This window comes from Canis aureus, chromosome 24 (assembly GCF_053574225.1).
Source record: "Canis aureus isolate CA01 chromosome 24, VMU_Caureus_v.1.0, whole genome shotgun sequence".
Lineage (NCBI taxonomy): Eukaryota > Metazoa > Chordata > Mammalia > Carnivora > Canidae > Canis > Canis aureus.
In genome coordinates this window covers 48,897,603-48,911,880 of record NC_135634.1, presented here as the reverse complement: position 1 = coordinate 48,911,880, position 14,278 = coordinate 48,897,603, and the positions used below count along the sequence as shown (strand labels likewise).

The window sequence follows — 14,278 nt, the reverse complement described above, 5'->3', positions numbered from 1 at the left end:
TTAACAACATGACTTAGACATCTGAGTTCAATAAACTGTTAATTTAAAAGGTATTTCCACAAATGTTAATAATTGAAAAATGTATTTAAAATGAACAAAAATCGGAATCATACAATCACCACTATATATGTCATTTCTACTCAAGTAGGACATTTGTATATTGAAAAAATGGCAAACTAGAATGTATCCACAGAAACACCAGGAGAGTGAAATTTCTAGAAACTATCTCAGATGAAACAGCTGATTCAATTAAATATTTATTGAACAAATGCAGAATAAATGAAGCAGGGGGGCTTTTAACCTGAAGATACAATCAACACCTCCAAATATTCAGAGGGCATCACACAAAAACTGCAAGACTTGTTCGGTATTTCTCCAAAAGGCAGAACTTGAACCAAAGGATAAAAATAAGCAACCAGTAGGCTGCAAGACAGTTGTACAAAGTGGATCACTTATCTTAATAGCTTCCTTGCCAATATAATGCGTTCCACCCTAATATTCCCTTCTTCTGAAAGGAGTATTACATCTAATATTTCTCCTGAAGGTCTTAAATAGTTGCATTTTCATGGCAAGCCCTCCACTGCCAGCAATGGATGTACACCATCAGGAAAAAATCAAAGTTAACAAACTGGTTCACTGAGGAAGTGGTCTTCTGTTCCTCAGCTACACTTCAGCATTCTGTAAGAGTGATATTCAGGAGGTGAGGAGAAAGAGAGCATATTCTCTGAAGGGGGTGCATCAGAATCCCTGGCAGCTCAGAGACTGTCTCCGGGGACAGTCCTCCTCAAACCCCAAAGGAATCACTGCAACTATCAACCATCAGTGCCGATGGGGTGTGCTGCACGCTAGGGCAGGGGCAAACAGCTGTCAACCACTGACCTACATGAAGCAGGAGAGCTGTTTTATCAGTCAGTCACTAGGAAATTAAACTGCATAATACTGACGGGCTCCATCCAAATTGTCAAATATTACAAAATGAGAATTGTTTCAACAACTATTCAGCATAATGTTTAAGGACAAAATATATAATAATATACTTTATATATGTATTTTATCACATACTCAGTAAGGAATGCTGAGGTGCTTCATCCATCCAATAAATTGAAAATAAAGATTTTACATTTCTATATCTGTCAGTATACAGGATTCTGAAGGTGGATCTTGGACTCAGAATGATACATCAGTTTTCGAGAAAAGCCACATAATCGGTCAGTCTGGCTAACTGCTGCTCATTGGGGATTGGGGGCACTGGGGCAGGCTCTGCAAGTGAAACAGAAAGAGACTAAAGTTAGACCCCATGTGACAGCACCTGGGCCCTGCCACCCACACCCTTCCAGGCCTGTCATTTATCAATAAAGAAACTTTCTTATTGATTTTGGACATTTTGAAAAACAAGCAAAGTTTCAACTTTGATGAGTTTTTCTCAACGGGGAGCAAAGGCATGTCCAGCTTTGTTGAAGTTTCCAGGTTAACAAGCAACACCTCTCTTGAGAGAGCACAGCTCTTCCTGGAAGGACATATACCCACCTGACATGATATTCAGTGAATAACCAATCACCCAGTGCTTACCGTGCCATGCAGTGCTCTAGGAGGACATTAAATTGTCAGTGAACAAAACAAAACAAAAAAACCCACAAAGACCCTATCAAGGAATTTAGTTTCAACTTTTAATTTAGCACATGTCAGCCCAGGGATGCCTTCCGAGGAAGTGCTGGTGAGAAGCCCCATCACGGCTTCCCCCCATGACACCACGGAGGCTCCGTGACTGGGCCAGAAGATGCCCTGGCCTCAAGGTGAACTACAGAGGGGAGCCCACACGTTCTCTATTATAACCAAATATATCATTATAAACAGCAAATACAGAATTTCATCTCTTCATTTACAATGTGGGAGCTAAGGAAAACAGAGACACATGACAAAAAAAAAAAAAGAACAATGAAATGTTTTAAATGAATATATAAACATAACGTACCTGATAAGGGAATAAACCTGTTAAAGGACACATCCAGGGCCCCTGCAACTAAGGACAATGAACAGCCCAGTTTATATGAGTCACTGTGAAGAGCTTTCACACAGAACATGTCATTTGTAATGTAATGGCATTTACTACCATTTACTTCTCAAACGGTTAACAGTTATGCTCTATATGATTACGCGGGTCTTCTCATTACAGCAGTGAGACCCGCTGGGACCGGGTCTCACCACCTCTTGAAACTTCCCAGGGCAAGGCCCACTGAAATCTGAGGAATTCCTTGCTGAGGGGTCAACACTGTCTACATGATAGGAACACGGAGCAGGTGGAAGGAACTCTGGTTGAGGGAGAGGGTGTATGGATGGCATTAAGCCCAGTTCCAAAGACCTGGCATAAAAGGGCACTCCTGCCAAGGGAGGAGAGACCTCCACGCAGGAATGAGCACGGCTCACTTCAGGAGGACTGAGGGGCTGGGAATTCAGATGGAGACAACAAGCTCAGGCCAAATAATTTAAGCCTTAAAAGGCCAAAGAACTTAATTCTGTGAAAGTTAAAGCCACTGAAAATCTTGTTTCAGAGAAGAGTCTACACGGCTATAGTACAAGGAGAAAAAGAAGATATTTTTTTAAAAAGACAATGACTTAGATATGGATAAACACACTTAGAAATGGTCCCATAAGTAAGTGGACGGGAGACTAATGCTTAGTAAGAATTAAGTTGTAATATGGATTCTGAGAAACCCATATAGTTTCTTATACAAAAAAAAAAAAAAAAAAAAAAAATTTGGGGGATCCCTGGGTGGCTCAGTGGTTTAGCACCGCCTTCAGCCCAGGGTGTGATCCTGGAAACCCGGTTCTTAAAAAAAAAAAAAAAAATTTTTTTTTTAGAAATCAAGGTAAAACTAGGTGATCTTTTTTAAAATCCTTTCTGCTGCGTCTATCATTCCAGGTCTATACTTAACTGAGTTGCTTTCAATTTGCTAGCACAGCAGAACCTTATTACCAAATTACTCAAATTCAATGTCTAAAAGACTGAAGTAGTCTTAGAAGAGGTCCATGGTGCATATATGGATGAAGAGCTCCACCTACCTGGCTTTTTGGGCATAACCATTCTTGTGGTAGAGTCGGCTTGCCATCCTTGTTCCAATATACCTAGAGATATGTATTTAACACACAAATGAAGCAATAACCAAAAGTTACTATAATTTTCATTTACAAGATCCACAATCTGTCAATGGCACTACTTGTATGGAGGATCTGACAAGTCCAGGTTACCCTACAATGTGTATTTTTACTAGGAAAGTTGATTATATAGATAGCATTCTCAGATGGACTTACTTTTGAAACATTTCTGAAATGTGTATCAAAGTCTCATTTTACTCTATCAGGCTGATACAATCCCTAACAAATGACCAGTCTTCCATAGTGTGCAATACGGTATTAATCTAGTCAATATACCGGAAACAACACTTCCATCTCTAAGGAGGATGTACATGACACTGCCTCCAGTTGCTCTATCAGTAGTAACAAAGCTGATGCCAATGACAAAACCGAGTCTTGGCCAGTAGGCACCGTCCCACAGCAATCATATCAGGTCATCACCACACAACTCTATGAAGTAGGACTCAGAACCATCACTAAACTGATGTGAAAAATGAATTTTGGAGAATCCTATGACGTGTCCTGGGTCACGCAGTTAGTATGGGGTTGGGAGGAGGGTACAGGACTCGGACCCAGGCAGTCAGTTAAGAGTAGGGCTCAGGGGTATGTTATTAGTATGTAATAAACTACAGATCAATTTCAAGATGAATCAAAACAAATGTTTATAAGCAACAGTATGATTTACTCCAGGAACTTCATTAACCTGCCTTTTATGCCTCTAAAATTGTGGTAGGCTTTGGAAACTGAGGAACAAGGTGTGGACTCAACAGTGTTCTTATTTTAGTCAGAGAATCAAAAATGTCAATTATGGTAAAACAATGCTACAAGGCACATATAGCATTCGATAGCAATTTACCAAGGGGAGGAGCTAGTTTGGGCATCACTGAGAAATCCAAATGCAAAAGCATATTTGGAGACACTGGGTAAGAGTTACTGGTGAGAAATATCGAGGAAAAAGGGGCTGAAAAGGGACAGTGAGAGGAGACTCCCTTTACTAAATACAGGTAAAATGAGGATTTCTACAAGTGAGTCATGAGGTCAATTAAAATTTTCTTAAAAGAACACATTTATCAACATGTTGATTCATAGGAACAGATAATTTAAAGAAATTACAAAGTTTAAGAATTATTAACTTAATGCTACTCACCTGGCATACTTAACAAAAGCAAATAATCTGTACACCCTCTACTTTCTTGCATCTCACATTCTGTACCAATTCTAAGACCGGATGTAACCTGAGCTGCCTGGGGCTGTCTCAAGTGCCTTCTCCATAGGCCCCCTTGCCCTCTCACACCCTCCTTGTCCCCGTCTTCCAGGAACTCTGTTCCCACCACATCCCTCCCTGCTTGTCCCACTCTCAGTCAACAGGGGCTCTAGTCTCCTTCCTGGGAATCACCTTGGGAGGACACCCCACCATTTCACAGGCCCACTGTTAACTTGAGTCTTCATCAAAGTTCTTAGAAATAAAAGTAGAAAATACTCATGGATCAAGTCCTGGGAACTGTGGCAAAAAATGACTATAGAAATATCAAAGAGGTTCTGATAAAGAAAGAGCTAGAATGATCAGATGCAACGAGGGTACACCTCATAGATACAGCCCAATGCTGACTTTATAAGAATGGCAAAGTCCTCCTTTGCAAAGCTCGTGTTCTAAGAGAGCATTAACTGCTTTTGGCAAAAAATGCTTTAAAAGTAAATATGAATCTGAAATCTCTTATCCACACTTGAAAACCCAGAAGGCTCTACTATGGTTTTTCCTTAATTCATTTGGTAGAGAAACTGGTTGCAAGGTGCTGTAAGATCTGTATAAAATCTCTCCTCCTACCTGTGCGGGGACTCCTACCCCATGCCTTGGCAGAGCCACTACTGGCTTGATGACTGGATGTTTCCTGCCCACACCCCCTGGGGGTGTGGCACCCCGTAGGTTTTATAATTCCTTCCAGGGAACAAACATCACCTAAATTCCAAAACCAACCTGTTTCAACAATTTACCCTTCCACCTTTGTTCAAAGTAAAAAGTAAGCCCACCATACCTTTCACAGCCTCCTCCACAGGGAGCCCAACAAAGGCCGCGAAGTCATCAGCAATTATGGAGGTGTAGGCTTGTGAGACCAGGGCAAAGGCTCTTCTTCTTGTTGCATCTGAGGTGGGAGTGGAGGGGGGCAGACAGTGAACAAAAGAGCTGGCATTTTTAACACAGGATTAAGTTACATGATTGTCCTTGTCTACATTCTCTAAAACAAGACTAGATCAACCCAAAGAGCTCTATGCTGACAGATACAGACACCTGTGCCAGGCACGGAAGAGGTGCTCAGATACTGCTGAATAAACAAATCAATCTCTTGTACTTCCTCTTGGAAAGCAAATCTCTCTTGGAGGGACAATGAAATTTACTAGGAAAAAAGTTAATATACATAAGACCCAAACTCTAAGAAAACTTCATTTAAATACATTTATGTATGTAAATTTATCTTTATATACATGTTTTTCTTTTTTAATTCCACTTTCATGGACTGAAAGGAGTGGAAATGATCTACTTCAGTAATCAGCTGTCCGTTCTGAGCAGGGTCTCTGTATAGGAGCGCACCTAGAAACTGCAGAACAAAACTTGCAGCTAGAGTGCTCTTCTGTTAACAAGAAAACCACAGGTCCCAAATGCCTCAGCAAACTGGGACTTAATACCTAACACAGTTTCAATCTAGAAATACAGTCTTATGAGGTCAGTGGGGAATTTCCTGATCACGTGGAAACCCTCAACTCCCAGAAAGGAGATTCCTTACTCTACCCTTAAGGGAGGTGACCTGGCCTGAAACATCCTTCCTTTTCTTTTGCTAATAATGTCCTTGCCCCAAGTTCCTTCCTATGCAAACCTGCCATTTAATCAAGCTCCTCACAGCTCCCCTCTACTTGCTCAATGGCATGCTGCCCAAACCAAGGATTGCTTAATAAACCCAATTAGATCTTCAAGTTTACGCAGCTGAATTTTTTTTAAGATTCATTCATTCATTCATTCATTCATAAGAGACAGGGAGAGAGAGAGATGGAGAGAGAGAGGCAGAGACACAGGCAGAGGGAGAAGCAGGCTCCAAGCAGGGAGCCTGACGTGGGACTCAATCCTGGGTCTCCAGGATCACGCCCCGGGCCGAAGGCAGACGCTCAACCACTGAGTCAACAGGGCTGCCCATGCAATTGAATTTTATTAACACTTCCCAACTTTCAAGTCTTCTCTGAACCTTTGACTTAATTTGGGTTCAAATCCCAACGTCAAGTCCTGAATGACTGAGCCTAATGGGGAGGTGTGTGGGCTGCAAACAATTCCAGCAACAAAACCTCCCTAGAGATGACATGTGAGAGTTCCCTAGGCTTACATTCCCACATTAAATACTTCAGAAATGAGGCAGAGATAAGTCAATGGTAGGAACCGAGGTGCAGCTAGCCTATCTTCCTGCCCACTGCTCTTGCAGTAACACAAGGGCTCCTCCCCCTGGCTGTCAACATGCTTACAAATATTCTATTTTACTTTCCACATTGAATTGCCAATGTTTATGTACAACACAGCCCCATGATATACTGAAAATCCTCTCTCCATTCCTGGGACGTTGCCTGACAACTACACCAAGCTTCTCAGGCACCCTCTACTCCCCAATAGGCCCCCGGCTCTCAGACAAGCCTTACACCTTTTCATCTCTGGGCTCTGGGTTTATGTTGCTGTGTGGTGTCTGCTCTCTGTGACTCCCACGTCTGTTCACAAGCTCCTCCTGCAGCACTGAGGTTCACTGCCAGCTCTAAACTCCCAGCTCTGTTTACACTATTTAACAAGCTTGTTTTCACCTCCTATGGCACATAGTGCTCCACAACTCTGTGGTTTCCTCAACTTCTCTACAGAAGGAGGGCTTTTATACGTTCTCAATCAAAGAGCCTAGCCTCTCTAAGGAAATCATGTGCTGGGACGCCTGGGTGGCTTAGCGGTGAAGCACCTGCCTTCGGCCCAGGGCATGATCCTGGAGTCCAGGGATCAAGTCCTACATCAGGCTCCCTGCGGGGAGCCTGCTTCTCCCTCTGCCTGTGTCTCTGCCTCTTTCTCTAGTTAATACATAAAAATCTTAAAAAAAAAAAAACAAAAAAAACAAAACAAAACAAAACAAAACCAAGGAAGTCATGAGTTGAAGACTTGCTTGTTAAAGATATCACCACCAGGACATAGCCTTTGGCCTCGTTCCCTCATACTTAAGGATCGCTGACATTCCATCACATGTCCTCACTTCTGAGCCTGATGTCCCCTCCAGCTTCCACGCCTCTAGTCAACTCTCTCCCCTGTCCTACCGATCGCTCAGCACATGGCCTCACGGTGGACTTGAAACACCTTGGCAATAACGGAGGCTTCCCTTACTGAATGAAGGTCATGGGCACTCAAACAGGGAGATCTAAGCATGCACCAACAGCTGTACCCACACAGAAAGCCTACTGAATTTTAAAAATAACTTTAGTTCAAGCACTCTGGTTAGATTTTTACAATTGAGAGGAGATGGGGAGAACAAGATGGAATGAATGGAAGAGACACGCCGATGGGAGAGGAAGAGGAGAGAAACAGAGGCAGGCCTGGCAAACAGGAGAGAAGCACATGGGGAGGCGAAGGGGGTGGGCAGATGGAGCAAAGTCACAGGCACAGAGTTCCACAGGGTTAGTCAAAGGCCACACAACTCAGGCTGCTTTTAACTACTCGGGGACATTCTAGTCACTGTGTGACCCTTAAAGACCTGGGAAATGGTCTCAGGAGAGAGTGTATCAGAACAAGTTGGAAAGTGCAGTGAACAGAGTCAGCACCTACCATCTGCAGCAATTCACCATGTGACAAAGTCCTGGGGAGACCCATGCTCACTCTGTGGTGTAAATAATACCTCCAGGTACCTATTATCTACCAGCAGTTGCGAGTGCTACAGACAGAGGGAAGATGAAGGACCGTCCCGCACTTTCAAACCCTTGTCTGCCCTTCTACTCCAGGGAGTCTGGACACCACTGCCCACGGCACCTGTAGTCTCCTGCTTGGCGGATGGGGTGTCCACAGGTCAGGTGAATGTACTTCCTCTGCGCCCTCCTTGCCTCGCGCTGGCTGATCCACACATGGCTCCTGGGGCAGCCCCTTTCCATGGCCCCCTCCCTTTGGGCCTAGAATAAGAATGGCTACTGTCTACAGTGAGCCCCTGGGGCTTTGCTGGCCTCTGCTGGTTGCCTTTGCCAACAGCTCTTTCACTAGCCTCTGTTCAGTTAAGCCATTTTCAATTTTCTGGTAGGACTGTGACTAACTCAGAACAGAAAGGAAGAGATCTGAGAATGAGACTGTTCTTAGAACAATCTAGAAAACACAAAGTTTGTAACACATTAAAAAGCAAAATATTAAATTTAGCAGTGATTCAAATATGCTATGAGACTTCCTTCAGCAGGCTGCACTTTATGGAGGAAGACAGTACCGTTCATGGGTCTGGGGATTTGTAAAATTCTCAGGATATGTTCACAAATACTGCAGGTGAACAGATGAATGCTTATACATATTAATGAAGCAAGCACATGTAAGTGCTTACACGTATTAATTTCTAACAACACAAGAAAAATACTATTTATGATACCACTTTACATTGAGAAAAATGAGGTACAGAAGGATCACTCAGATGGCAGCATCAGGATACGAACCCCAGAAGCACGCTCCAGAGGCCAAACTCCCCCATGTTGTGCTACACGGCGTTCCAGAGGCCCACTGGACAGCCTCCAAAGGAGTGTTTAATCTAATGGAGCTAGAGGCAGAGGCGGCCCTGGGAGGAAACACCGCTATACCCGATGAAGGCACACAGTGAACACTTGATGGATGAGTCACAAGATCTGAGTCCTAGTCCTGCCAATGAACCTGCTGTATGCTGCTGGGAAAGGGCACGCGGGCTGCACCTTCACACTACAGTCCTAAGACGGAACCAGATGCTACAAAATCCACCACCACACTCATTCCTCCTCGGACTTCTGTCAAGAGGCTAAGGCGGTTTCCTGTGGGAATATCCCAAACTGCCCTTACCTTATATGCCACCCTCCTCCCTTTCCACCCACCGGCTTCCTACCCAGCAGGCCCTGCACTCTTGCTCACTTCCTTCATTCTTTTAAACTAAGTGTCTCCTGTTTTGTCGCTTACATTGTTCTGTTTTATGCTGATACAGCTTTACCACCCCAAGAGAAATCAGATACATCTCAGAAGCAACCTTCACTTTCTGCTCCCCTGAAAAGATGATATCCCTTGCCAGAATGATGAACAGTTATTCAAAAATTCCTTCCTCCAGAGCAGGAAGGCAGACAGGGCAGGGATTACCACAGCAACAAGGTAACATTAGGAAATAAGGATTGAAAACATAAAAGAGGTCACTGTATGAATTTATAAAAGAGTGAACCAGCAAACGTCAGGGGCAGAAGAACAGAAAGAGAGGCTGGGTCCAGTTTCATTGTCAGATCAGTGCCATGTCAGAGGCTTGTAATCTTTCAGAGCAATTGAAAAATATCTGAGCATCTGTGTACTGAACTGACTAGGTACAAATCCAGAAGCTGGAGACACCCCTATCAAAGACTGAAGTCAACAGACTCCAAAGCACAGTCTCTATTTTTAAATACGTGGGGTTTAAAATCTTAACCACCACATACCTTGAGCTTGTTAGAGTATTACAAGATTTCATTTTAGTAGCAAAAAATCCTTTTACTGACAAGAGGAATCTCAATCTAGAATTAAGTTAAGAGACAGTGAAGCCCTTAGCTGCTGATAAAATGTCAAGCAGGATGAAATGAAGAAGAACGATTATAGCAAATCCTTACAAAAGAATTTTGAAAGCTGCTGTATTCACCTAGCAGGAAATATATGTATTTTTAAAACACACTGCTAACTTACTTCAACATCACAGCACTTAGAGAACAGGTCTAATCTAATTCTTAACCACGAAGAAACACTACCTCTAAGTGCTTCCATGATTGGCTGGACCGTCTCAGACCACTGGTGTGCGTTGATGGTCGTATAGATCCCAGGGAAATCTCTCTGCCAGATTCTCTGTCCTACTGACCAAATTCCCCCAAGTTCAGAATTTGCCTGCAATAAATATTACTGTCTTTGAGTATATTCACTTTGGAGTTTTACCAACAACTGTATCTTAAAACATAACTCAACATTTCTTTTAAGGGGTATAATTGCTTCTTCAGCCCAGTCACTATCAAAAAGGTTTTTAAGTGCTGTGGACAGTAATGCAAAATTTATTTGTATGGTTTATATAAATTCTAAGAGAAAATTAGAGCATAAAACACTTGTCCAAAAATATTTCAGAACTAAGTCTGGGAATTAACTTTCTTGAACAATTCTTCAAAATGTACTTGTATTTCATATATACATAAATGCTATAAATATCATATAGATATTCACAGATACACCCATGTAAAATATATATGCATGTTTTTTTGTCAAAAGTAATAGCAAAACGACAAATAGTAAAGACTGTCAATGTCATACACTGTAGCCTCTCCCGGGACCGAATTCCCACGAACGTCACTGAAACTATGAGTGTAATTTACAGTTCTTTATTTTAAGTCAATGAAGCTGGAGGAATAAGCCAATCTTATATAATAGAATGGAGAAGACAGACAGTAAAAATGCTAAATGAATTGCTGCTAAATACCAATAATGAACAGAAGAATTCAAGTGAATTCTTGATAATATTCTGTGAATATTCTGTGTTTAAAAAATTCACTTTGTACTTATTCTAGAAACAATGAATCCCATAAAATTAAAAATGTATTTCATTCCATTTTGGAAGAAAATTTTAAGAGGTTATTTCATCTAATCTCCCATCCAAACTAAGAAATCAAAAATCCTAATTACCAAACATAATCTTAATGCTGTGAAAATCATTCTTAGGATATACTTGTAAATAACACCAATTTCAAAGTAAATACCATTACTGCACAAATCAGTTAAAAAAGCAAAACAAAACCCAAACCAAACCTTTATGTAAAATATCTGTTGTTTGCCAGGCAAAGTGGCACTTAACATGAAGTGTCTTAACGTGATCAAAAGAAGCTGAAGACAGATTTCTAGAACTATCCAAGGGAAATTAAATTTCTGATTAGAGGAAACGTGCAGATCTGTCCCTAAACTTTAATACCAGTTTAATAACTATTTCTGTGAACCATAGTAAAGAAAACAGAAACTTTTTAAGTTTACAATGTTGCCATTTAAATGAAAGCAGTTACTACATTCAAGTAGTAGGAAATATTGAAGAATACTTACAGACTTTATAGCAGGTGGTATCCTCTTCCAAAGATATCTTGCATTATTCCTAATTTACATCCCCCCCCCAAAAAAAAACAATAAGCAATTAAAAAAAATCACTTCGGTAAATGTTTAAAATTTTAGATCTTACTGCAAACACACAAAAGTATAGTTTAAAATACTCTGTATTTTATGGAGTCAAATTTAGTTTTATATGAATTTGTCCAGGGGAAGAGTAGCTTTTCAGATAAAAAGTAATAAAATACTTTTACAAAGTAATATTTTGCCATCTTTATAGTGCATTTTTAATTTATGATCTAGACCTTAAATTAAGGTAATGGTATGCTAAAAACACAAACACTGAAGTAGGTCATTTCTTCATAGATAAAAATAGGCAAATCTCTATACTTTCAAGGCTCTGGAGTTCCCTGACAACGTATGTGATACACATGCTTTCCTCCTTATCATGAACCCTCCTCTGACCAACAAGTGCAGAGCCACCAAAACTTCAAGAGTTTGAAAGCTTGAACTACAACAAACATATGTCAGGATCATGAAAATGAAATCGACAGCTCATGGGTATACGTCTAACAGAAATCAGAGGCTACTTTTTAAAAGATATGAAACAAAGAGCTTGAATAGAATTTAAAACAACACTTAACAGTAATTACTGACGACTTGCAGCACCAGAGGGACTCCTGTGCGCTTATGCTTCCTGACTTTTCTTCAACGAGCACAAATTAGGAATAACTAAAAACAACACCTTTCAAAGGATCTCATACATGTCATTAAACAAATTCCTCTCAACCTTCTCTATCTTCCCTTTCAGTTTCTCTGGATTGACTGATTACATATGAAATTAACAGGAGCCCATGGAGGTTTTATAAAAACAAGAAAGGTCCAGCAGCCCGGGTGGCTCAGCGGTTTAGTGCCACATTCAGCCCAGGGACTGATCCTGGAGACCTGGGATTGAGCTGCACGTTGGGCTCCCCGCATGGAGCCTGCTTCTCCCTCTGCCTGTGTCTCTGCCTCTCATTAATAAATAAAATCTCGGGATCCCTGGGTGGTGCAGTGGTTTAGCGCCACCTGCAGCCCAGGGTGTGATCCTGGAGTCCCGGGATTGCATCCTGCATCAGGCTCCTGGCATGGAGCCTGCTTCTCCCTCTGCCTGTGTCTCTGTCTCTCCCTCTCTCTCTGTCACTGTGTGCCTATCATAAATAAATAAAAAATTTAAAAAAAAGAAACATCATAATAAATAAATAAAATCTCAAAAAAAAAAAAGCAAAACCAAAAAAGGTCAACAGAATTAAAGGACTTTATTGACACTGCTGTTTCTCACAACAAATTAGAATGTGCTTTTAGAGAATATACATAAAACAAGTGTATTTTAAAACGACTGGGCCTAGGCACTATCCGGTAACTCATGAAACAGGTGCATTAAGTATTATGATAAAAGGGGATCCCTGGGTGGCGCAGCGGTTTGGTGCCTGCCTTTGGCCCAGGGCGCGATCCTGGAGACCCGGGATCGAATCCCATGTCGGGCTCCTGGTGCATGGAGCCTGCTTCTCCCTCTGCCTGTGTCTCTGCCTCTCTCTCTCTCTCTATGTGACTATCATAAATAAATAAAATTTAAAAAAAAATCTTTAAAAAAAAAAAAAAAGTATTATGATAAAAGGCACAGAGCTCCTTGCGCCTTAGGGTTTCGCTGATGTCTTCCCAACGCGAAGCGTAATTTCTGTACAATCCTCAGGAAGCCACTGCTCTCGGCTTTGGGTAGAAAAGTACTTACATGTCATTGTGGAGCAGATATAAAGCTAAGAGCTGACCGTACACGGGGGGAGTGGCAATTCCTCCAGGAGCCTGTAAGGCCAAAAAAAAAAAAAAAGAAAAAGAAAAATACCTTATTTACGCTTACACTTAAAAAAAAAAAAAAAGGATTTTATTAACACCAACGTAAAAGATAAACCCTATAGTACTTAGAACTGCAGATGTAGAAAGTGCTCCGAGAAGAGACAAAACACTAAAAATCGCACTGTTGAGTTCAGATCTGCCGTCGCCTGTGATTTCTAGGTCCCTCCAAACTTCTGTGTCTCCGTAAGGACAAGAATATGTAAACTGAGGACGCCTGGGGGGGGGGGGGGGCTCAGCGGCTGAGCATCTGCCTTCCGCTCAGGGCGTGACCCCAGGGTCCTGGGTTCGAGTCCTGCCCCGGGCTCCCTGCATGGAGCCCGCTTCTCCCTCTGCCTGTGTCTCTGCCTCTCTCTCTCCCTCTTTCTCTCATGAATAAATAAACAAAACCTTAAATAAAATCTTAAATAGCTGCAAACAAGGAAAGGGAGCCCCCGGGGCGCACCCCCGCGTCCCCGGCGCCCCGCCGGCCCCGTTACCCTGGAGACCGGCACCGCCCCGGGGGCCCCCTGCCAGCGCGCCGCCAGCCGCCACCTCGAGCTCCTGGTTCTCGCACTGATCCAGCAGCTTCTTGAAACTGAAGGCGCCTTCCGCCATCACCGCCACTGGCATCTTCCCGGCCGGTCCCGCCGCCGCACCCTCGCCAGAGCCGACTCACGACTGTCCCTCGGGCCGTCGCGCCCGCGATGACGTAGGCGGCCGCCGCCGCCGCCGCCGCCGAGCGCCCAGGCGCAGCTGCGCCGTCGCTTCCGGCGCGTCGTCGCCGCCGCGCTGGCCGGCGCTCTCGGTGCTCTGGAGGACCCGCGCGGCCTCGCGGGAAGCGGCTTCCCGAGCGCGCGGCCGGAGGCGGGAGGGGCGGGGTGTGCGCGGCGCGGCCTGACACGCATGCGCACTGCGAGGAGGGGCCCCGGCCTGGTGCCGCGACCGCGGGAGGTCGCGGGAGGCTGGGGTCGC

General features: G+C 43.1%; 1 protein-coding gene across 1 annotated transcript; it reads right to left on the bottom strand.

The window, feature by feature from the left end:
* Positions 1-244: 244 nt before the first annotated feature.
* On the bottom strand, positions 245-14,025 carry COPS8 (COP9 signalosome subunit 8). Its single transcript, XM_077869344.1, has 8 exons — positions 13,859-14,025; positions 13,206-13,276; positions 11,435-11,483; positions 10,111-10,243; positions 5,166-5,273; positions 3,061-3,123; positions 1,973-2,020; positions 245-1,260 (listed from the first exon to the last, which is right to left on the bottom strand). Exons 1-8 carry the CDS (start codon positions 13,934-13,936, stop codon positions 1,181-1,183), a joined length of 630 nt encoding a protein of 209 aa, XP_077725470.1. The 5' UTR covers positions 13,937-14,025; the 3' UTR covers positions 245-1,180.
* Between the last annotated feature and the right edge of the window lie 253 nt (positions 14,026-14,278).

Bases quoted from the DNA above. Each gene is read 5' to 3' on its own strand.
- COPS8 (XM_077869344.1), bottom strand. From the start codon at position 13,936: ATGCCAGTGGCGGTGATGGCGGAAGGCGCCTTCAGTTTCAAGAAGCTG. The intron at 13,277-13,858 runs GTGGCGGCTGGC...TTGGCCTTACAG, and splicing joins GCGAGAACCAGGAGCTCGAG to GCTCCTGGAGGAATTGCCAC. The intron at 3,124-5,165 runs GTATGGTGGGCT...ACATATCTCTAG, and splicing joins TGTGGAGGAGGCTGTGAAAG to GTATATTGGAACAAGGATGG.